Consider the following 24,524-nt stretch of genomic DNA (forward strand, 5'->3'; position numbering starts at 1 on the left):
AAGAGAAGGGGTAAACCATATATATGCAATGTCATAAATACCACAATGATTTGGGACCAATTAGGGGCCCTAGTTGTAAAAGGAACCATTCTATGACATTGAAACCTGAAGCAGAATCTCTGCATTGCTGATGATTTTCAGACAGCACAGACTCCGTGTCAGACAGGGCGACATGACAAACAGCCGCAGGTTACTCACCTGTATATGGACACATTCTCTATTAGCTGGTTTGATACACTGTCATAGAGAATAATCCCTCGAGGAGAAACCTTCAGCATCACCTTCTGAAGCTTCTTCCCACCAGCTTTAGCCTGCGACAGAAAGACAGAAGACACAGCTTTAAAATGTTTTTTATTCAACACAGATATTCCATTTTCCATCAGGTTTTGGAAGTTTTAGAAATTAGATTTTAGTTTTTTCAGCATCTTGGAAGATGAGCATATTATTGATATTGTTTACTAAATATATTTTAAAAGATTTCTTTAACCAAAATAAGTCTGATATAAAATAAAATATAAAAATCAGATTGAAAAAAAATATATATTAATTTTATTATCCTAAATAAACAAACTGAAATAAAAAAATGCTTGAGTAATAAAATTACTAAAACTAAAATAATAATAATAATTTAAAGCAAAATATAAATAACAAAATTATAATAAAAATGACAAAAGTACAAACTTTTAATTCAAATGAAAATTTAAAATGTCAAAATAATATTAAAAAATGTATTCATACAATAAAAGTATAAAAGTTATTCTAATGGAAAGAAATGTTTAAAAAACTAAAAAGTTAACAATTGATTATATTATAAATAAATTGAAAGCATTGGTTATATAAAATATGGAATGCATTAAATTATTTTGAATCTTGAATAACCACAACAGAATGTATGAGCTATTGATTTGGTAACTGAAATGCACTTAACTACATTCCAATGATCTGATAGGAAGTGATATGAAGAAGTATAATTTTTTTATTTCTGAATGATAAAAATATGATTTTATACATTGAAATTTTTTTTATCACCTAATGTTTTAAGGGGATTCAGAAAGTCATACCCTGAAAGTCACAATAATTGATAACTGTACACTGAAGATCACAATTTGGCTGCTAGGAGGCTTCGCTGTTGACAATCAGACCGCTAAACTAATGGTCATTTGTCTTCTTATATATCATCTTCAGTAAGTCAAGACAATCAATCACATTTATAGTCAAAAAAAAAGAGTTATTAAGTAAGAATATTCCACTTCTGGTTTCGAGGGCACTGACTCACACACAAGCTTGCGCAGTCCATTCAGTATGCAACTGATTTTTACTGCTGAATCGCAACAATGTGGAGTGTTTCATAACCTCGAAACAACATTAAGTCATGACAGGATCTAGCCTGTTGAACCACACCCAGAAATCCCCTGAGACACACACACACACACACACACACACACACACACACACTCCCATTAGTACCACTTAGAACACATAAGAGACAAAGAGACACAATAGAGCTAGCCATGTTTCTTAAAGGCATCCATGAGGCACCTTTCAAATTCATGGAACCTTTCAATTGCACAAAAGGGTTTTATAGCAGAAAAGGGTTCTTTTAAGAACTGTTCCCTTTTTTGTTTTTAGAACCTTTATTTTTCAGAGTGTATGTAGTCTGTTTAAGATGACAGGAAGTAAAACTCCAGGATCATCCTACTTGAGGACAATAAAGCACATTTCAGGCCTCTTAAGAAAGCATAATGACTACATTTAAAAACAGTGTACATGACCTGTGCCCTGTTATTCATTTCAGTCGTTCATTGTCTGGGGATGTATGTTTGTCTTACTGTGGCAACGATTCTCTTGACAGCAGCGGCTGAGAGCTCTTCTCCTTTGGGTTCCTCCACCAGCGTCACGCCCAGATACTTCAGCTGGAAGACCATCCCCTCCAGCAGCGTCTCCCGCGTGTCTGTCCAGTTCTCTGGCAGCTCTGCACAAGCACACGCACAGGATTCACATGTATGCATATGATGCAAGCATGACCAAAAACATGGCAATACCTGCTGCCCACACTAACTCGCTCATGCAGAAGGGTACATCTCACAAAAACATGTCCTGGTCTAAAATAAAATGAATTAAAAAAATCATATTTTTTATTATATTATATAAAATTAATTATATTTTGTTAGGTTTATTTGTTCAGATAATGAGTGTGAGTGTGTGTGCATGTGTTTCTGTGCTGTATCAGGCCAACTATGTCAAGAATATGCTTTAGAGACAAGTAATTAATGCAAAAAGCATGATAAATTTAATAAAAATTTCACATACAGAAAATAAAGCTTTTTAAAATAAATGTTAATAATAAATAAGGTTTAATATGATATGATGTTGAATAAATTTACTTCAAATGTAAATTTACTTTTTGATTAATTTATATCCGTTTGAATAAACTAAATACATTAAAGGGTCAGTTCACCCAAAAATTTAAATAAGGCTGTGTTTTACTCAAACCCGAGTCATCCTAGGTGTATATGACTTTCTTCTTTCAGATGAATCCAGTCAAAGTTATATTAATAATGGTCTTTGATCTTCCAAGTTGTTTCATGGCACTCAATGGGTGTTGTATTCCTTCAGTAATACACTAAACATGCTCACTATCTGAACAAATAAACGTAATAAATACTAAAGCAACATATGACAAACATCACACAATCCTCCATTAAAACACAGGTCTTTCATTCACTGCTCTTTGATCAACACCTGCACAGGACAGGAACTCATTCATGCTCATGTCAACACAAAACTGTGTTTATGTCCATAATAACAGTAACTATTTATATCACTGTGCCTTAGGTGCGCATGTGCTAGTGTTGCATGCATTGGTTAAAAAACATGGCAGAAGAGAAAAACACTTGGGCCTGCTTTCACAGACAGGGTTTAGATTAAGCCAGGATTATACCTTACATTTAAGTTTTTTTTTTTTTTTTTTTAGAAAATGTCAGAACAACTGCTTTAAGGAAAAAAATAAATAAATAAAAAATAACAAATTTGATGCACAGCCAAGTATGCTTACAGCTTTATGCAACACAGACATGCACATTATTGATCGGATTGGTCAGAAACACTTCTGACAAAAAAAAAAAAAAAAAAACTACTGCATTTAACAAGAGCATTTTGTGTTGTAGTTTAACAAACAAGTGACAAAACGAAAGTAAAAGAATCGCATTTCTCAGCAAATAATCAAAACAATGGCAAATGGCATGTGAATGGGACAGAAGAGAGAATATTGTAACATTTAGTTCAATACTGTTATTCACAATAATCAGACTACTGGTGTATATGTCACTGAACCCACACATAAACCCCCATACTGCCCTGATCTCAGACAAAGCAATGAATAACTGTGTGTTTAACTCTAGACGAGCGCTGGCCTGAGACAGAGGTCAAGGACAGGGGTCAAGGACACACATCTAATAGACAGTTATCTGCTTCTCTCTACACCGAATCCATTATATTACAACCTTGCTTAAACCATCTCAGCATGACAGAGAGCCAGCCAAAAAAAAAGGATAAAAATCAAGAAAGAAAGATAGCAGGAAACCAATCAAATTATTATTTTTTAAATTAAAGAATAAAAAAAAGGACAAAAATAAACAAAATGAAAAAGTCAAGACTTTGAACAATAAAACAATGAAATAAAAAAACACACGTTCAGAACAAAAAAATAGAGACAAATTAATAAAAAGTCAAGAAACAGAAGAAAAAGAAAAGAAAGCAATAATGTGGTTAATTCAATTCTGTGTGAAAATGCTTCATGATTGTAAATTAAATCAAGTTCATAATTCAGATTCCATCAGAAATGTATATGCTTGCATTGTATATATGTTAGTCAAGGGTTTAAGTGTGCGTGAAACTAAAATAGATATTGATTATTGCTGATTTCATTAATCATTCATGGGTCTTTGGCTGAGGGGGGGGGGGGGGGGTCTCTGAAACCCCCCTCAGAGGTCAAGTGGCAATGTCACCACTATGAGATTTGACTCCCGGAGACCTTCATAACCCCACTGTGACAGATCAATGATCAAAACAGCACGGTTATAGCAGGTCTCATCAGAGCGCTGCTGATCATGGGCTAAACTGGGGTTTGTGATGCAGTAAGAAAACGATGAAGCTCTTTAAGAGCGTCTGTGTGAGCATGAGTGCCATCCGTCTCCATCACAGACAGACTGACGCTCTCATTGTGTGACAGACGCTTACTTTAACCCTCAATTAACCTGCATTATATAAGATAACTAAGGGACATGCATTCTGTTGATGGTATTTCACGCCTCACTGAGAACTGAAAGGGTTCATTTCAGTCTGTTCCCTGACACTGTGTATTTTGTACACAAAAATGGCATGAGACGACTGAAACTGCCGGTCACAATCTGAATGGCTGAGATATGATTACATAAGGAAGCTCTTCAAGATAGTATTTTGGTCTTTATACTTTTCTACTAAATTTCAAGTTTAATTCAGTTGCTTAATTTGCCATTTGTATAATTATTTGTGAAATTTACTAGCAATTCCTGAGTGAACATAGCTTCAAGTTCATTCTTATAGTTCTGCTTTATTTTTGATTGAAAATTCAAACACCAAACATGTTTAATAATTTTTCATTTTAATATTTCTTCCCCCCAGGTAATCTATTATTGTGGTATAATTTTTTAGGATAAGTCTGCTTCTATGGACAGTCTGTCTAAACAGAACAAACCGGATGGTCACTTCGTCCTGTCTAAGTAGGCGTTTTAAGCCAAAATAAGGACCAGACTATAAGTAAGTAAGTAGTAAAAAGCCTGACTAAGCTAAAGAAGTCCTAAAAGACTATTAATATTCAGTAATATCATTGATTAAACTGTGCTGACGCTATTGTATTACATTTGGACCCTTTCAACAGACTGTGATTATGCATTTATTAATACCATAAATCCACCAAAGTCTTAACATATTATTTTTTTTTAAATGTACAATTACACTTTATTTTGTTTTCTTATAATTAACAATAACATTAAAGTACATAAAACTAGTTGGCGCTGCTGCAGGATGGTTTCTAATCCAAAGGTGAAGGGAGTGATGGCAAATTTGACATTTTTCTGTCTTTTGATCAACATAATAAATCTCTTCATATTTTTTTTTATTATCTTTCCTCCTATATATGTGTGTGTGCAACATTTAAACTGCTATTTTCTGTCTTGAACAAAGTGCTCTTTGTAAAAGTGGCTTGACTTGCCTAAGTGAGACTTCGTTCCTGTTTTCAATGCTGCAGACTCAACTTTAAGTCTAACTGTATAGCTGAATTATTCTGCATCACACAGAGCAGAGTCTCTCTCACACACACACACACACACACACACACACACACACACACACACACAGTGAACAGTGATCCACCAGCCTGTAGTGCGGCCTGTAGCATGCTGGGATGCCTGTGATTGGTGAGGGTCGTCCTGCTCCACTGAACTTCAAAGAGCGGCAGGAAACAGAGCATATCTCACACAGAAACACAGACACACCCAGCAGAAAACCGCAAATGTGTGTGTGTGTGTGTGTTGTGTGTGCGTGTGTTTGTGTGTGTGTGTGAGTGAGTGAGTGAGTGAGTGAGTGAGTGAGTGAGTGAGTGAGTGAGTGAGAGAGAGAGAGAGAGAGAGAGAGAGAGAGAGAGAGAGAGAGAGAGAGAGAGAGAGAGTGAAAAGTACAGAGCTGCTGGTGGTTATTAACACATTTTTTTCTATTTTAAAATATATTCTTTAAAACAATTATTGTTTTATCTATATATACAGTGGGGATCGAAAGTTTGGGCACTCTTTGCAGAATCTGTGAAAATATGTGTGATTTTCAAAAAATAAGAGAGATCATACTAAATGCATGTTATATTTTATTTAATACTGTCCTGAGTAAGATATTGTACATAAAAGATATTAACATTTAGTCCACAAGACAAAAAAATAGCTGAAATTATTAAAATAACCCTACTCAAAAGTTTGGGAACCCTTGGTTCTTAGTACTGTGTTCTGTTCCCTGATGATCCTCGACTGTCTTTCTGTTTTGTGATGGTTGTGCATGAGTCCCTTGTTTGTTCTGAACAGTTAAACTGAGCAGCGTTCTTCAGAAAAATCTTTAAGGTCCTGCATATTCTTCAGTTTTCCAGCATCTTTGCATATTTGAACCCTTTCCAGCAGTGACTTTATGATTTTGAGATGCATCTTTTCACACTGAGGACATTTGAGGGACTCAAACACAACTATTAAAAAAGATTCAAACATTCACTGATGCTCCAGAAGGAAACAAGATGCATTAAGAGCTGGGGGGTGAAAACTTTTGGATTTTGAAGATCAAGGTAAATTGTACTTAATTTGTGTACCGGGAAACATACAAGTATCTTGTGTTGCTTACGAAGGGCAGAACTAAATGGAAAAAAATTATATTTCAACAAAATAAGACAAATTTGGCCATCTTCATCGTGTTCAAAAGTTTTCACCCCTTAATGCATCTTGTTTCCTTCTGGAGCATCATTGAATGTTTGAATCTTTTTAAATAGTTGTGTTTGAGTGCCTCAAATGTCCTCAGTGTGAAAAGATGTATCTCAAAATCATAAAGTCACTGCTGGAAAGGGTTCAAATATGCAAAGATGTTGGAAAACTGAAGAATCTGCAGGAGCTTAAAGATTTTTCTGAAGAACGCTGCTCAGTTTAACTGTTCAGAACAAACAAGGGACTCATGCACAACCATCACAAAACAGAAAGACAGTCGAGGATCATCAGGTAACAGAACACAGTACTAAGAACCAAGGGTTCCCAAACTTTTGAGTAGGGTTATTTTAATAATTTCAGCTATTTTTTTGTCTTGTGGACTAAATGTTAATATCTCTTATGTACAATATCTTACTCAGGACAGTACTAAATAAAAAATTACATCCATTTAGTATGATCTCTCTTATTTTTTGAAAATTACTCTCATTTTCACAGATTCTGCAAAGGTGCCCAAACTTTCACTGTAGTAGTATACACTGTACATATACAAACATTTTAGATCATAAATCATTCTTAAATGTTTTGCATTTTATAAAAAAAATATATATGCAATTTTATAAACATCAAATGTTAATTGTTTTATATATAAATATTACATATTATTTATATATAAATATAAAATATTATGAAGATGGGCACTCTCCATCTTCAGTTCTGTCTTTGCTCTCTCCCTCACATCAAAATCAACTGATCCTAATGGCCTGAAAATGGGAATTCATTTTTCACGTGGTGCATTGGGAAAATATTTTTTGCTGAATTACCGCTGGGTGTGAATTGCAGTCAAAAACATTTTGTATCTTCTCTTAGAACTTTTGACATGCATGCAGCGGACATAACTTTAAATAAATGCAAAAAAAAAAAACACTATCCTTATCATCATCATCATCAGTACTCATCATTAAATCAACAGACTGACAGAGCCCTAAATAAAACTAAGCAGTGCTGTGATATCCAGAGCAGGACAGGACAGCAGTGATACGTCATAGTTAAAGAAAATGAACAGCAGAAACCCTCCAACTGTTGATAGGAAAGAGGAGAGGCAGAAGAGAGCAAGGAACGAGAGATGAAGAGGAGAAAGAGAGAAACTTGACAGGTGGAGTAGAGAGGAAACAGAAGTGAGATTAAAGAAATCAAGTCTGCCATGTTTACGGCTCCAATCATAAACAACCTTCAAAGGGGATCCACTGCATGTTTGTGTTCGGATGCATCTGCTAGAGAAACTGACTAATATTTCATAAAGCATCATCTCAAATATTCCCTATACCCAACACGATCATTAATACACAGCGCTCGGATGAACCGCAAACACTTCGGAGGAATGAGAGAGAAATGTTTCACATCAACACGGGTATCTTGGGTAATATTTACAATGATTTAAAAAGCACTTTTCATTTTGCCTTTTAAGTTTCCTAAAGAGTGTGTTATTAGTCGGGTTTTAAATCCCATCAATAACAAAAACATTATTAGATGTCATGTTTTTCAAAAACCATTTCATTTTTGTAATTCGTCTAAAACCGTTCAGTGAATAAATTTGAATTTCAAATTTAGATAAATATACGCTTTTTAATATTTAAAAAAAAATTTTTTTTTACTAAAAATAATAAGAACTAAAAATAAAATTCCCCTCAATTTGGTGTAATTAGCTGTTTCGTGAACTACTGCTTTTTCAAACGAGTAGCTTGACTGTAGTTTATACTGTAAATTATGCAGTTTGTAACCTGCAATGCTACAGTTTCAAAGAAGAGCTCTGAAACAGCTGAGCATGACAGATGTAGTTACTGTATCTGTGCAGGGTGTAAATACTGGTGGAAATGTGGGTCAGTGCTAGATAACATCTACACAAGAATTTCACTCCCATCCTCAAACCAGCAGCTGAAGTTCGACACTGAAACACTGGAAGCTTGAAACAGTGCTCAAGTTACGTTATCAGCCACTCCTGATCACAAAATATACCTCTGCACAAAACAGGTCAGAACATGTGACTTCATTCTACAGATAAAAGTTTGAAATATATATTTCATGTTTTTGAAATAAGACCGCATTTATTTGCTCAAATATACAGAAATATTATGAAATATTATTTACATTTAAAATTACAGTTTTCTATTTTAATATATTTTAAAATGTAATTTATTCCTGTGATTCAAAACTGTATTTTCAGCATCATTACTCCAGTCGTTCGTGTCACATGATCCTTCAGAAATCATTCTAATATGATGATCTGCTGCTCAAGAAACATTTCTGAATATTATCAGAGTTGAAAACAGTTAAATGCTTATTTTTTATGGAAATCATGAAACACTACCACTCGAAACTTTAAAGTATGCAGAATTTAAAAATAAAACTGAAAATCATAATTATTTTCAAGTTTCGGCTGCCAATGTAGTTTATATTAAGTTATTAATTTCTAGTTTATTTGGTATTAGTTATTGTAGTAATTCAACTAAAAATTACCAAAAATTTGAAATGTTGCGTTTTTTATTTTTTTTTATTTCAACTAATGACCATGTCTTTCATGGTTAGTTTTTGTTAATAATAACCCCGTTTAAAAGGACTTGAGCAAACAACATCAAAATTCAAAAACGGAAAAACACTTGATATAATAAAAATATTCCCAATATATTGGAATAAAATTCAATTCCAGAACACCTGAGAAAGATTTAGCGCCAGATTTACTAACCGCTTGCGTTAGCGCAAATCGTCTTTTGGCGTTAAAATAGTACTGTCACGATTTACTAAAGACGTGCAGAAAAGAATTAGCGCTGAAAATGTGTGGACAGTTAGTTTAGTGTTAGTTTAATATGCTTTTGTAAAAGTTTCCCTTTCAGAGTCAAAATTTATGGGAGGAGAGTATTAAAATGAATCATGCAACTCAATTTACTAACGTTTGTTTTTGTCAAATATCTGCTATTTGCGCCCTTTATCTTAAAGCAGGCCATAATGTGCGCTGCTCTTGATAGATTGCGCTGGTCATTATAGATATGATCTGTGTTCTTTAATGTGTATTCGTTAGTAAATCTCTAACGCTGATTTATCCGGTTTAGTAAATCTAGCCCTTAGCAGTCAGATTTAGGAACAGATATCTCAGATTTTAGTGGGTTGAGATGCAATGACACATACTTACTACATAGACCTAGGCTTCACCATCTTAATGAAAGCCAGGCTGCGATTAACGTGGACAAATGGCTGCTTGGCTGGCACACCTTCTGGAAGTGTCCTAACATTTCTAATTACAGCCTCCCAATTTATCAGTCATTGTCAGGCATCTCAGGAAGGCCATTAAACTCCAATCCAGTTGGCAGCTATCTCTGGTGTTAATGTAGTGCTATCAAATAATCAATACAATATGACTGCATCTCTTACACTCTTGAAACGAAGAGTGCTGTTGCTTAGCTGGAAGTCAAAAGAAAAAGAAGACACCTAATTTTTCTGCTTCGTCAGCATCTATCAGTTATATCATTATGTGCCAAAACCAAATACAGAAGGTTTAAAAAAAATTCCGTCTGAAATATGTCTGCACTCGCCCTTTTCGTTTCGTTTTGTAGCTGGCAGAATGAAGCCGCTCGTAAGCGTGTGCAGGTACATCATGAGCGAGTCCACGTTCAGCAAGAACTAGCTGATGAAACCAGCAGAAAGCCCAGCGATCAGAGGCTGTCAGTCACAGAGACCCCAGAGAAACCCTGGAGCTATTCCACATCTCTCTAGGAAAACTCCTCCTGCCCTGTTCACTAGATTGGATTTGGATCTCTAAATGAGGGGTTTGCTGGAGATGTTGTTAGCGGGAGCATCTCAGGCGCCATGTGGGACTCACAATAGACAATTGAAATCAGGTTGCACTGGGAAAGCAACGCCTGATTCGTGAACAAATTGTTCAGGGCTGCATTTCGCAAAAGCATTTTAAGACTAGATTTTACGAGAGTAATTTTAGTATTATTTTATATAGCATTATTTTATAGTATTGATCCATTTTAAATTAGAATTTATTGTTAGATTGAAGTTTTGGTCATTTTGTTATGTGGTTTTGTCATTTTTATGGTTTAATAAAATTTCTATTTAGCTTTATTTTTATTTAGTACTATATTATTTAAGCACTATATTAGTACTTTAGATTAATTATATATAAAAAAATAAAATAAAAAAGCAAATATTTATATTTTATTTCAGCTTTATTTTAATTAAACGAAAATAATTTGTAATCATTCCATAAGCTTCATTCCATTCCTCACACACTTTTACGATATGCTAAATTCTGTGATTTCCATTTAGAATTTTTATGGATACTTTCAAGAGTTTAATAAAATTTTAATGAATCAAAAAAATTGTCCAATCAATTCAATTCATAAAACATTTAAATATTTAAACAATTATATAATGTATAAACGTTTGCATTTTATGTATGCATGTATGTTTGTATGTATTTTAGAAATTGTGTGTTAATTGTTCTGGATTCATGATTTAATACACATTTTTTATGAAAAATGTCAGTAACAAATGAATGCATAAAACATTAACAATTTTGTCATTTATTATTTTTATTATTATTACTTTGAGAAGTACATTCTACGGTACAATAGTAATATATTTCTGTTATTTTTTTTTTGGACGGGTTGTTTTGAAGACCTTTGTGTTTCTGCATGTATTTTGGCCAGAAGGCGGCATCTTAGAAGGAACAGCCTTTGTCTACAATGCCTTAAAATTCTCCCTACATAGGCAGCTCACTAGGTTATGAAACAGAGCCCTTAATGTTCTCCGCTTCCACACTTCAAACATTAAATTCCGATCCAATTTCCTGGATCTCATTTCCAGGGTCAGGCCATTTCTCGAATGCACAGACAAGACATTTAATTCAGGCTGATGTTTACATAAAGCTCTGAGTCAGTTTCCTGTGAGTGTCTCAGATGACACTGTAATCACTGACCTGTAATCACGTTCCCTACTGTCTGCGCCGACCCATCCATAAAGCGCCACCAGCGGCTTCTTGAGGATACGGCCTCAATGTAAGTCACAGAGCTGCTGAATCAACATCCTGACTGTCTGAGGTTTGCTCTGATTATAGCTCTCGCTGCGTGAGCTCAGGCTTTCCAAACGTGGATCTGCCGTCTCCTGAAGGACAGCTGAAAATAGCACTTAGATGGAGACAAGCTCCAGACTGTAAAAAGAGATGTATACACCCTCAAGGATTGTTTGGGAAAAGCTGTGTGAAAATTCACTGGTTATTACATTTACAATGTGACACTTGGTGCAAAAATTACATGCTTCTACACAAATCTGACTACTAAAATACTAAAGATGATGTTTCAAAGGTGGAAATCAAAAAGATTAATGGAGTGCATAATACTATTTAATCTTTTTCACATTAAATTGAATGTGTTACATGCAGTTTCACAGGTTCTAAAAAATGACAATAAATTTGACACCATTTTTTTTTTCTTTAAGTTTAGGCATGCCATAAGAAAGTAAAGAAATATTTTTTGGGTTCAATTTGAAGTCAATATGTGCAAAAAAAAGAGAGCGAAAAAGATTGAGGTTACAGTGGGGAACTAACAATGTAAGTAAATGTGGTCAATATGAGGAGGATTTAATAGGCAAAAATTAAAAGCTTTTAATTTAATAAACACACTTATTCACTTATATATTATACATTTATTCTGGAGGTCAACCAATAGAGGATTTTACCGATACAAATAGCTAGATTAATCCACACTGGCTGATAACTAATAAAATGGATACTGAATGAAATATTGCTTTACTATAAAAATAAAAATAAATACTGACCCATACTTTGTACATGAATAAAAATATCAATACTAATTATTATATTAATCATTAAAGTTAGTTGGTATTTTATTAACTAATAACAGAAGAAACTTTCAAATGCAAAAATGTATTATTAATAGTAAATTTTGATTATTAACACACTCTAACAAGGAACAATACTTACACAACTTTCATTAATTTTAATGTTACAAATGGAGTCTTATTGTAAAGTTGTACCATTTCATTTCAACAGTCAGGCTTACAGATGGCCCTATTTAAATATCTTCACAAAGACCGTAGGATTGAAATTACATACAGATATTGTAATATTGTATGTGCACTCTCACACTTCAACTGCTTCTATTCTAGAACTATGATTATCTAATTAAAATAACAAAATATCTTATGCCGTGTTCACTGTACGAGTTAAGCCCCTATTTTCACTCGCCGACAGTTTTTGCGAAACTATGGAGAAACCTGTTTCTGCCACTGAATAAATGTGTTTTAAAAAAAGGTCATTGCAACTTTTTATCTCACAATTGTTTTTTTACAGAACTGCGAGATATAAAGTCAGAATTGTGAGATAAATTCAATCAAACGGCTTCCATATGACAAATGCCCCAAATTGGAGGCAAATCGGTGCTCATTCATAAGAGTAAAAATCATGCAATGTGACTTGCAGATGCGTATCCCAAAGCCCATTAAATATTTGGCATGCTGAACATCTGGATCTGTCTGCAATTCAAAATTTTGCTGTATGAGTTCTGACTAAAAAATTCATCAGCGATGTCCTACAGCCAATGAGAGAGCAAGTCATTATGAACATTAACAAATATTTGAGACAAATATAATGTCATTTAATGGAAATCTATGTGAATGGTGCTCTGTGGCGTGGCAGGATTTTCTGTCAGCTGAATTTAAATCAGTGTCTGAAGTTTCCCGAGCTGTGCAGCGTGTAGCCTCACGTGTCAAAACAAACACCACGAGGTGTCAGATTAATCAGCAAAACCAAATACACTGGTCAAACCTTTCGTTTAATTATTTTAAATAATTCTAAAAAAAAAAAAATTACAGTCCAAGAGTTTGGGTTCTGCTATCATGGCAACAATGTTGTAAAAGTTGATAAAACTTTACGCAGGAATTGTTAGGAAGTGATTTATTTCACCTTGAAATCATGTTAACAAGCGTATCTTTAACATCTTGTGGCTTTACTATTGAAACAGTGGGTATTTTTACAGACTGGCTTCATTTACATCCAATGTAAGTGCCTTTAAATCTAAATCTTTTTATTTATTTTTATTCTTGTTTTCTTTTATTTTAATTTTTTTTTTTACATTTTTGCTTTTCAAAGAAAGGAAGATTTCTTTGAACAACAAACAGATGGAAATGGGGGGTATATGATTAACCAAACACAGTCAGATGCACAAGGGCTAATGTGTATTATAAAATGAACATGTCTGATCAAAATAACATTCTAGTTCTCTGTCAGCATTGTCCTTTATAAAACTCAAAGAGTTCCTAAAATGTAATTATAATTGTGTCATGAAACTCAGAATTTTGGGAGCAAATGACAGTAACTGTAGAGAACCGAGTTATTGTGTATGAGCCCAACTAAAACAATCTCCCATTCACTGTACACAAACACAAAGAATGTTCAACTCAACACACACACACACACACACACTCTCTCATCATACCATGTCAAACACAATGCTGCTGTTCATCGAAACAACTGACACAAACAATACCACCAAAAAGCTACAATCCAAACCCACCAGAATCAGAAGATTAACCCTTCAAATCACCAACACCAGTTAGAGTGTCCTGCTTTCACAAAACCTGCCAAAAAATGTCCAGGAAATTCCATTTAGGGAAAATGAGCATGGGTCTTTTTGATATTTTGTATAATTACTGTGACATTTTCATAACAACTAAGCTAATTTCACATTCAAATGCAGATGTATTTATTTGTTTTTAATAAAAACTATATTTTTTAATTTGTATATATATATATATATATATATATATATATATCTATATATATATGAAATAAAAACATTCGATATTTTAGGGCCGTTTAGATCTGTATTATTATTTTAACATTATCTTCAAAACAATTAAGCATTCTCTATTCAAATGCAAGATATTTATTTTTTAAATCATGTTAAATATATAAACAATAGGCTACTATTAATATAAAATAATAATATTATTATTTAAATAATATTTATTTATAGATCAAAATAAAGAAATTATAAAATGTGATTTAGTGCAGCATTTTTTAAACAACTAAGATATTATTAGTGTGACATTATTCTCAGAACAATTCTTTATCCAAATGCAAATGTATGTTTAACCATATTAATTATATATAAACCATTAATAATATAAAATAATACAAATATTTAAATAATATTTATACATAAAAAAAATGTTATTAAGTGCAATTTATGTATTTTAAGATATTTATTATTTATTTATAGTACTATTTTATTTTTACACAATTCATAATTACATCAAAAATAGTAAACTTTATAGTTTTACAGTAAATAAAAGCATTATTCTGAGTTACTGAATTTAATCACTTTTTGATATGAAGTACAAATATTTAGTTACATTATGGCAATAAAAATTTGAGGAAACATGCTTAATTGTCAAAAGAAAAACAGTCCAATGAAAAGGCCTGACTTTCTTTCTTATTTTTCATTTCTTCTGTTGATTTGAGGCTGGATGTTTTCTCGAGGAGTGTCACTCTCTCACACAGACTGATGTGTAGGTGCTCATTGACGCAGTATTAGTTTCACACTAGTGCTGATCACAGCTGACTCAGTCCAGACCGTCACATCACATGACCACTGTATTTATCAGCAGAAACAGCCACGAGATATTCCTGTAGTACAGCACAACTCAAGCAAAACAACACTAACAACAAGGCAGCTTTGGCAATTAAACACGTTAACTAAACCACACAGACTTGTGGATTCTACAGTATCATCATAACCTCATGCAAGGCTGTTTTGTTCAAATCCATTTCTCTGTTGAGAAAATGAATGGGTCTGGAGCGTTACGCTCTACTGAGGAACACAGAGGCTGCTGGGACAGATCTGTGTGAACTCAAGTAGCACAGATCATGCCGTCTGGGACGGGAGAGAGATGGGGATGGCAGAATAGGAGGCATTGTTCAGTCAGCAGATAAAACAAGAGATGACAGAGCTGCAGAGGAGGAGGAGGAGGAGAGAGATCTCAGCCTGTCTCACACACACACACACACACACACAAATGTGTATTTATGCTGAAAAAGTCCATAATAATGACTTGAATATGTATATGCAAATTCAACTTTAAAAGGTAATTGTGATGCGGATGAAGTCAAGAGGATCAGCGGAGACGAGGTGTGTGTGTGTGTGTGTGTGTGTGTGTCATGAGACCCCATAAATAACACCAAGCTTTAAAGAGATTTGAAGGGCTCGGCGCTGCTGTATTTAGCCTCAGGTTACACACACACACACACACACACACACACATCTACAGGTTGCAGAAGGACACAATCAACAGGCTCTCTGAGGATTGTGAAAGACCTGCTGCTTCTTCAATTTCTGAACTACACATTGGTAAATACACTTGTGGTTATTACAAGATGCTGACAAATCATCATTACTCACTCAGAGGACTGAACAATATCTAAAAACATTATATTGCAGTATTTTCCAGCCTCCTGACCATTTCCAATCTCAATATTTACGTACTTGTTCTGAAAAGGTCATTATTTCCCATCAAAGAAACAATCATTCTGACCAAATGGGCAATGCTAAAAACGATCAAATGTATTTTTTCTATACTTTTTTTCCTCTTACTATGAACATTCTGAAGAATTATGTTTAAATTTCACACAATATATCAATACATAAATGTTAAATAGTAATAAGAAGTCTCTTATGTTCACCAAGGTTGCATTTATTTGTAATGTCAACAGTAATATTGTAAATATTATTAGAATTTAAAATAGCGGTTTTCTATTTGGCTATATTGTAAAATGTAACTTATGACATGAGACAAAGAAATTATCATGAAACTTCTCTAATGATCCAACTGAAAGCACATTAAAATCATTAGGAGGATATTAACATCACCAGCAAAATAATCACGAATATATAATGAATGCTCAATACATCGCCCATCCATACACACAGTCCTCTCATAACATCACTTAATCATGAGAAGTTTAAATGCCCATCAATTTCAAACTGCTTCCTTACAAAATCACTTTCTTAATCTCTTTCTGACCCTGATCTGCTTCCAATCTCCGGCCACACAAGCGTGAATATGACTGTGTGTGTGTGTGTATGAGAACACTGAGATACTGAAGATGTCTGAGGTGGTAAATCTTGCGTATGTCTATATATATATGTATAAAGGCACTATTTGAAAGCCGTTGAGTTTCCTGTTAACATCAAACCAAATTTTGTAAATACACATTTCCAGTTGTCTGATTTCATTTAATATTCCACAGTTTTCATATTAGACATCCAATAATTTTGCAGCCAATATGAACTACTAAAAATACTTCAATATGAGTATAGTTTTTAGTATTTATTAGTAAAATTTACAAATGTAACTTCATAATCTAGTACCTTTGCCTTTTTTGTCAAATTTTCTGATACTTTTTTGCTTTAAATAAAGGTTTGTAATGTTGTGTGTGTAATGTCACCTCCAAGTTGGTTAGCTTGATGCTTTAACAAAGACTTTTTAAAATCCCTATGGGAAAAAATAATGGAAGAAATAATTCCCCAACAAACACAGCTGAAAAAAAAAGTGGATGGGAATCAATGCACTCTACTTAAAGATTCCATAGAAGAACCTTTTTGTCTAAATGGTTCCATTAAGAATCTTTAACATCTGAAGAACCTTTCTGTTTCACAAAAGAAGGTTCTTCAGATTATAAAAAAAACGTAAGAAAGAGCTGGTTCTTTGTGGAAGCAAAAATGGTTCTTCTATGGCATCGCTGTGATGAAACTTTGAAGCACCTTTAAGAGTTTGGGTTGGCTGGAAGTCTAACTGAGTTTCATCTGCCCTTTCGAGTTCATTTCAGACGCTCAGCCGACCACAAGAGAAGACTCTGCTATTCAAATCTGCTGTCTTGAGATGATCAGACGAACATACAGCATTGTGGGAAGATGGTTAACGGCACCGGAAATGACAGAGCTTTTCATTTACTCAACGATAAGCTTGCACAAGATTATTGAAACCAACTGCCACTAGCCTGCTGAGACTCTGTCCACAGACATGAATGCAACACAGGCTTCAAAAACTCTTCAAAATCTGGCCTTCCAAATATAATGCTCTATTGACATGACAGTTCCAGTAGGCAAAGTCAGACGCTCTGCTCAAATGACTAAAATAATTCAACATAAAAATTGTTTTGACTCACTGTGGTCTCTGATTTCTAAAAACGTCACTGGATTCATTACACTTGTCAAAAGAAGCAGCTTTCATTAAAGCGATAGTTCAGCCACAGATGAAATTCTGTCATTTACTCAACCTCATGCCATTTCAATTTTCAATTCAAACAAAAAAATAACAGAAACACAGACACTCACAGATAAAAGCAACTCGTTTCAGCTGTTACTTAACGTTTAGTAAACAGCTTGTCATTGCAAAATTAGAAATGTGTAGTTTAACAAACAGACAAAGCCCAAAACGAAGGTCGCAAAACTATTTTGCATAAAATACTGACATTCACACAATAAATTAGTACATAAAATGGTTAAATTTATTAAAAGTACACACTCAAAACAATAATCTACTTCTGATTAGGGGTTGGGTATCGTTAAGGTTTTAACGGTATTACTATTCTTACCGATACTGCTTAACCGTCCGGTACTTTAACGGTATTCTTATCGGTACTTTGTGTTGTGTTACTTTGTGTTGTGTTAGGCAGTCGAAAACTTTATATTTCTGATTGCAGTAGCTCTGCTACTAAATTAATTTTAAAATCCACATACAGCTATCAGCTGTTCCTTCATCTTGGCTGAGCTTTCAATGTTGTTACGGAAAAGGTGAGGAAGTCACATGATCTGCGGTGCGCTTGCGGCATTCTGAAAAGTTGAGATGTTTTTAACTCGATGCGGTGCGGATGCGCCTGGAAAAAACGAGCTTGTCGCACCACGTGCACGTCGCAACCGAGTCGCTTCCATTATGAACCTGCATACTGCGCGCCTACATTTGAAATAATGAACTTGAGTGCGCAAAAGACGCGTTATGTGAATGGCCCCTTATGTGTTTGTGTGCGCCGCTCTCGTTCTTGTTGTGTGTGTGTGTGTGTGTGTGTGACTAACAGACAGCCTCCGCGGCGCGCATGAGAGATCTCGCAGATCTCACAGACAAGCGTCTTAATAATATCGCAAATTAGAAATATTTGGTAAGACAAAATGTGCACAATAACATTATTAAGCAAATCTCTTCGCCATCGTCAATCTTTATTATTAAGCGGGAGTTTTCATACTGTTATGTCTGTGTGTGGGCCGCGCTCGTTGTGGTGTGTGTGTCTGACAGACAGCCTCCGCGGCGCGCATCAGAGATCTCGCAGATCTCCCAGACAAACGTCTTAATATGATCGCACATTAGAAATGTTTGGTGATATAAAATATGCACGATAACTTTATTAAGCAAAAATACATAGTACATTCATTTTTTCCCCTCCAGTACCGAAAGCAGAACCGATAGCGTCAGATCTTATTGATACTATGGTCTTTCATAATTTAGCCCCGGGGCCATTTTAATACCAAGTTCCAGTACCCATCCCTACTTCTGATATTGCATTTTTTATTACTGTTAAAGACGGTAATACATATTATGTTTTAATTGTTTGATATAAAACACTTTAATAAGATAAATCAGTTCTGCATATCACTTAATCCACATTCAAACAAAACTTGCATACCCATAAATATTAATGCCTCAATAATCAAGTGCCTAAATTAATTATAAATTAGTGTATGTAATAACCATGCATATTGTTTTAACAGTTCTAAATATCACTTAATTCACACTGAAGCATAAAAAATTCCATAACCATATTAATGTCTATCAAGTGCCAAAATTGAAATTAAATTAATTAATAACTTGATGTATAACAATGAATATTTTTTATGATTTAATAAAATGATTCAGTTCTACATATGAATTAATCCACAGTTAAACATAAAATAGTCATCAACAATCAACAATACTGTATATTTTTTGTGACCAATAAAAAGAGTTGATACTCCATAACCATAATAATATATATATTATTATGTTCTGAAATTAATTAATTAAATTGCTTAATGTATATTACTCGTTTAAAAAAATTATAATCCTTAAAATAAATCATTTCTACACCAAAACTTAAACATATAAAAAAATATATTTTCTACGATCAACTAAGTGCATATTGCAAAACAAAAACAAAAATTAAATATTATGTGTATGTGACAAAATATCTATCAAACTCCATAAAAAGCATCATAAAAGTAGTCCTGTATCAAAGTATCACCACACAACTATTGATATGACAGATGTTCTACTACATTTATTAGTCACAATAATCAGAACAAATGGGTTTCTGCTAAGTAATAGTTCATTAGCTTAGCTTTAGGCTGTTTTTAAACTTTTGGTTTGAATATGACTCTTCTAATCTGAACTCAAAATCAGAACATTTAGTTTCAAAAATTATATTCTAGAACTTTTGATTAGAAATCCTAAATTCAAGCTCCAGGTGCCAAAAGTGGCCGAATAATCTCATGATACAGTTCTAATCTACAGTCCACTGCTGCTATCTAGAAATGCATCATGATTGGGTGCGTTTGGGGTAGAACTGACTGTGGCTTTCAGGCATCATGCTGTGAATCTGCTGTGGTGAGACACGTTTCCTGTTAAAACAGGCTCAAAAATAACAACTTCTGTCTGCTGCACCATTACTGCAGAGACTGATACGAGTAAGTGTCCTCAGAGCAGGTGAGCTGGAATCATGTGTGCAGAAAAATTTGTCCGTCTTGTGCAGGATGAGGACACGGACTATTAGTAACAAACCCTGACCCAGTCCACTATAAAAGTCACCATGGATACCAAAAGACAATCTGTCTTGGGTATGATGCTGCTTTCGGTTCATGTTGGAATGATCACGAGATAAGCACACAAAAAAACACCCCAACGAAGAAAATAACGGGATATTTCAGATATTTTTCTAGGACTGGACATATATTGCTTATTATATTACTTCTATATATTGCTTTTATGTTTACTTATAACTGTTCATATTAAATGTATTTTACAAACATTTTTTACAATGTGTAGATAGATAGGAAGATAGATTTTACAAAATTTATACTAATACATTACACACAATACACACACACACACACACACACACATACACACATATACATATATATATATATATATATATATATATATATATATATATATATATATATATATATATATATATATATATATATATATATTAGGGGTGTAACGTACCTGTATTCGTACTGTACTGTTTTGGTACAGGGCTTTCAGTACGGTGCAAGTGTGTACCGAATGACGGAATGCAATATTAAGTACATTTTCGTGTTTCCAAACGAACATATTAAGTGGCGGAAGTCTCCGCGTTCAGCGCAAACACTGGATGCGTGGCGCAAGCGTCTCAGCTGCGTGCCGTGTCTGTTTTTAATTCGGCTCCCATGTTAACAGGTTAGAGCTTGCAGACTGCCTGCGTGAGACGTGGAAAACGCGTGCATGCTAGAAATAGAACCGATGCCTATTTTTCACGCGACACGCAAGCGTGTTGGAAGCGTTTCCAGGCAAAATAGGAAAATATGTTTATTCATTTTGTACACAAATACATATTAATTCACAACATTTTGATATTTGAAAGTCTATAAGTTGACATAAATTCAGATATAAATGTAATTTTAAAAAAAATAATAATAATTATCGATTTTCAAATATTGCACCTGTCAAACATAGTCCATTTTGCCATCAATACTGTTGACGGTGTCCTTTATCAGTAGTAGAGATGTTCCGATACACTTTTTCTCTTCCCGATACCGATTCCGATACCTGGGCTCAGGGTATCGGCCGATACCGAGTACTGATCCGATACCTGGGTGTATATCTGTATATACAGCTGTATATACTACTAGCCCTGTGTAAATTGCTAGAATTTTTTTATAATGTGCTTCAGACAGATCCCTCAATAAAACATGAACAAATACATGGTGAACTACTGTATTTATTACAGTATTTTTATTATCTAACATGAATTTGACAGTATTATTTATTTTCTTATGCAAAAAAGAACTTCAAATGCAGCCAAAAATCTAACACCGCAAACTAAAAAAGGTATTTAAGTTTTACAATATAACTGTATAAAAAAACTGCAACAAATAAGTCTAGGAATATAAAAAAAGATCTATTAATCAGATAATCTCTAACAAGTAAAAAACAAGTAAAAAACAAGCAACCATCTAGGCATAATTATTATTATTATAGAGATGTATTATTATTACTGTAGGCTACAACAGTAGCTTTATATATTGTCAATTTACTCATGTAAACCAAACATTTATTTTAATGGGCTGCCATGAAGATCTTTGAGTGTCTGTGTTTATGATATGACAGTATTCTCAAATGAAACGGTAAATTCTCATGAAGTGACGGTTTATGCGTTCGTGTCCTCATGACACACAGCAGAGACTACAAAACAGCGAGCTCTCGCGCATCTGTGCCAGTCACCCACAGAGATGTAGATTTTGCGGGAGTAATATTTAAATAGTATTTTGCAGTTTAATATTCACAGACACTAGTATATATTCGGCTACTGTCTGGAGCCCTGCGTTTTGACTTACACGGAAGCGACTGAACGCAGCTGCCGGTACTGAATATACTTGAGAGTCTGTAACTACCGGTACTACAGAGACATACTGCTAACCACTGATCTATAATATAGTAGCGGCTTCACTGTCTTTTGGCAGTTTAGAATGTGATGAGTGATCCAGTCATATATAGATAAGGGCTGCTAACGCGTTTTCATTTCTTCTTCGCTGCTCTAAACAGGGGTTGCTTGTGGCAACACAGCACAACTTCCTGTGTTTTCAATGCATTTTGAGCAGCGAAGAAGAACCGTGCAGCGGTTAGGCAAAGCTTGCGGTCATAACTAGGTCTTTTTTAAGAAAATGGTATCGGATCGGTATATGGGTTCATGTACTCGCCGATGCCGATGCCAGAATTTGTTGTGGTATCGGAGATATTTCCGATACTAGTATCGGAATCGGAACAACTCTAATCAGTAGGCGTAGGTGTAGGTGTGTAAAAAAAAGTTTATATTGTTGTCATGAAGACAAGAGCCTGGTCTGTCAGCGGCCTCCCTCTATGTCACCTACAGTAGCAACAGCGCGCCAGCACCGCGTCGATTCTGGTATGTAAAGACACAGAAAACGCGAGGCAGCCGCCACGCTCCTGACACGCAGCAGAGACGCACAAATACAAATACATATTAATTCATAATTCATTCATTGAAAGTCTATAGGTTGACAAATTCAGATATAAATGTAATTAAAAAAAAAAAAATTATAATTATCGATTTTCAAATATTGCACCTGTCAAACATAAGTCTATTTTGCCGCCAATACTGTTGACGGTGTCCTTTATCAGTAGGCTTTATATTTATGCTCAACATGAAGTATAGATATTTTATACTTTCACCCTCCCGGTTATGTGCAATGGTTTCATCTTCACTTCCTTCCCCTAAACTGTTGGCATTTTTGAACGCGAACAGTGCTACTGATACTTTCTGCTCCACTCTAACATCTTGTTTAGACACTGTTTGCCCCTTATCTTCCAGGCCAGCCCGTTACACCCCTTCTGCCCCTTGGTTATCTGATGTTCTACGCAAACACCGTTCTAAGCTTAGAGCTTCTGAAAGGGTGTGGCGCAAGTCCAAAAATACTACTGACCTTATTGTGTATCAGTCACTCCTATCTTCTTTCTCTGCTAATGTCTCCTCTGCTAAAAGGACATACTACTATAACAAAATTAACAATTCTTCGAACTCTCGCATGCTTTTTAAAACATTTTCCTCACTTCTTTGTCCTCCTCCTCGCCCTCCTGCTTCCTCTCTAATAGCTGACGACTTTGCAACATTTTTCATTAATAAAATTAAACACATAAGTGCACAATTTTCCACACCATAATCATTCAAGCTCATATCACCAGCAAACTCATTTACATCCTTCTCTTCACTCTCTGAGACAGAAGTCTCAAAACTCATCCTTTCTAATCACCCTACTACTTGCCCGCTTGATCCTATTCCATCTCATCTCCTTCAAGCCATTTCTCCTGCAGTTGTACCTGCACTCACTCACATCATCAACACTTCCCTCCACACTGGTGTTTTCCCCTCATCATTTAGACAGGCATGTATAACTCCACTACTTAAGAAACCCAACCTCAACCCATCTCTTTTAGAGAACTACAGACCAGTTTCTCTTCTTCCTTTCATTGCAAAAACACTCGAAAGAGCTGTGTTCAAACAAGTCTGTACATTTCTCACACACAACAATCTCCTTGACAGCAACCAATCTGGCTTCAGAAGTGGACATTCAACTGAGACGGCCTTGCTCTCAGTTTTTGAAGCTCTAAGACTGGCAAGAGCAGAATCCAAATCTTCAGTACTTATCCTGCTTGATCTGTCCGCTGCTTTTGACACGGTTAATCACCAGATCCTCTTATCAACCCTACTGGCAAATGGCATCTCAGGAACCAAACTTCAATGGTTTGAGTCTTACCTATCAGATAGGTCCTTCAAAGTATCTTGGAGAGGTGAGGTGTCCAAGTCTCAACATCTAACTACTGGGGTGCCTCAGGGCTCAGTTCTTGGACCTCTTCTCTTCTCTGTCTACATGGCATCATTAGGTTCTGTCATTCAGAAACATGGCTTTTCATACCACTGCTATGCTGATGACACTCAACTCTACCTTTTATTCCATCCTGATGATCCGACAATAGCTATTCGCATCTCAGCTTGTCTAACAGACATTTCTTCCTGGATGATGGACCATCACCTTCAACTCAACCTTGCCAAGACAGAACTGCTTGTGATTCCAGCAAACCCATCGTTCCATCACAATTTCACCATCAAGTTAGGCACATCAACCATAACTCCTTCAAAAACAG

At 34.8% G+C, this 24,524-nt stretch overlaps 1 protein-coding gene across 2 annotated transcripts in view; it reads right to left on the reverse strand.

Moving 5' to 3' along the window:
• Window positions 1-24,524, reverse strand: part of LOC127970237 (low density lipoprotein receptor adapter protein 1-B) — a 44,221-nt gene that overhangs the window by 15,789 nt on the left and 3,908 nt on the right. For both annotated transcript variants that reach the window (XM_052572627.1, XM_052572626.1), the window contains exons 2-3: window positions 1,830-1,972; window positions 199-311 (exon numbers count right to left, since the gene is read on the reverse strand). In XM_052572627.1, the coding sequence (XP_052428587.1) occupies window positions 199-311; window positions 1,830-1,972 (256 nt within the window). The remainder of the gene's footprint in view (window positions 1-198; window positions 312-1,829; window positions 1,973-24,524) is intronic.

This window comes from Carassius gibelio, chromosome B13 (assembly GCF_023724105.1).
Source record: "Carassius gibelio isolate Cgi1373 ecotype wild population from Czech Republic chromosome B13, carGib1.2-hapl.c, whole genome shotgun sequence".
In the NCBI taxonomy this organism is placed as follows: Eukaryota; Metazoa; Chordata; class Actinopteri; order Cypriniformes; family Cyprinidae; genus Carassius; species Carassius gibelio.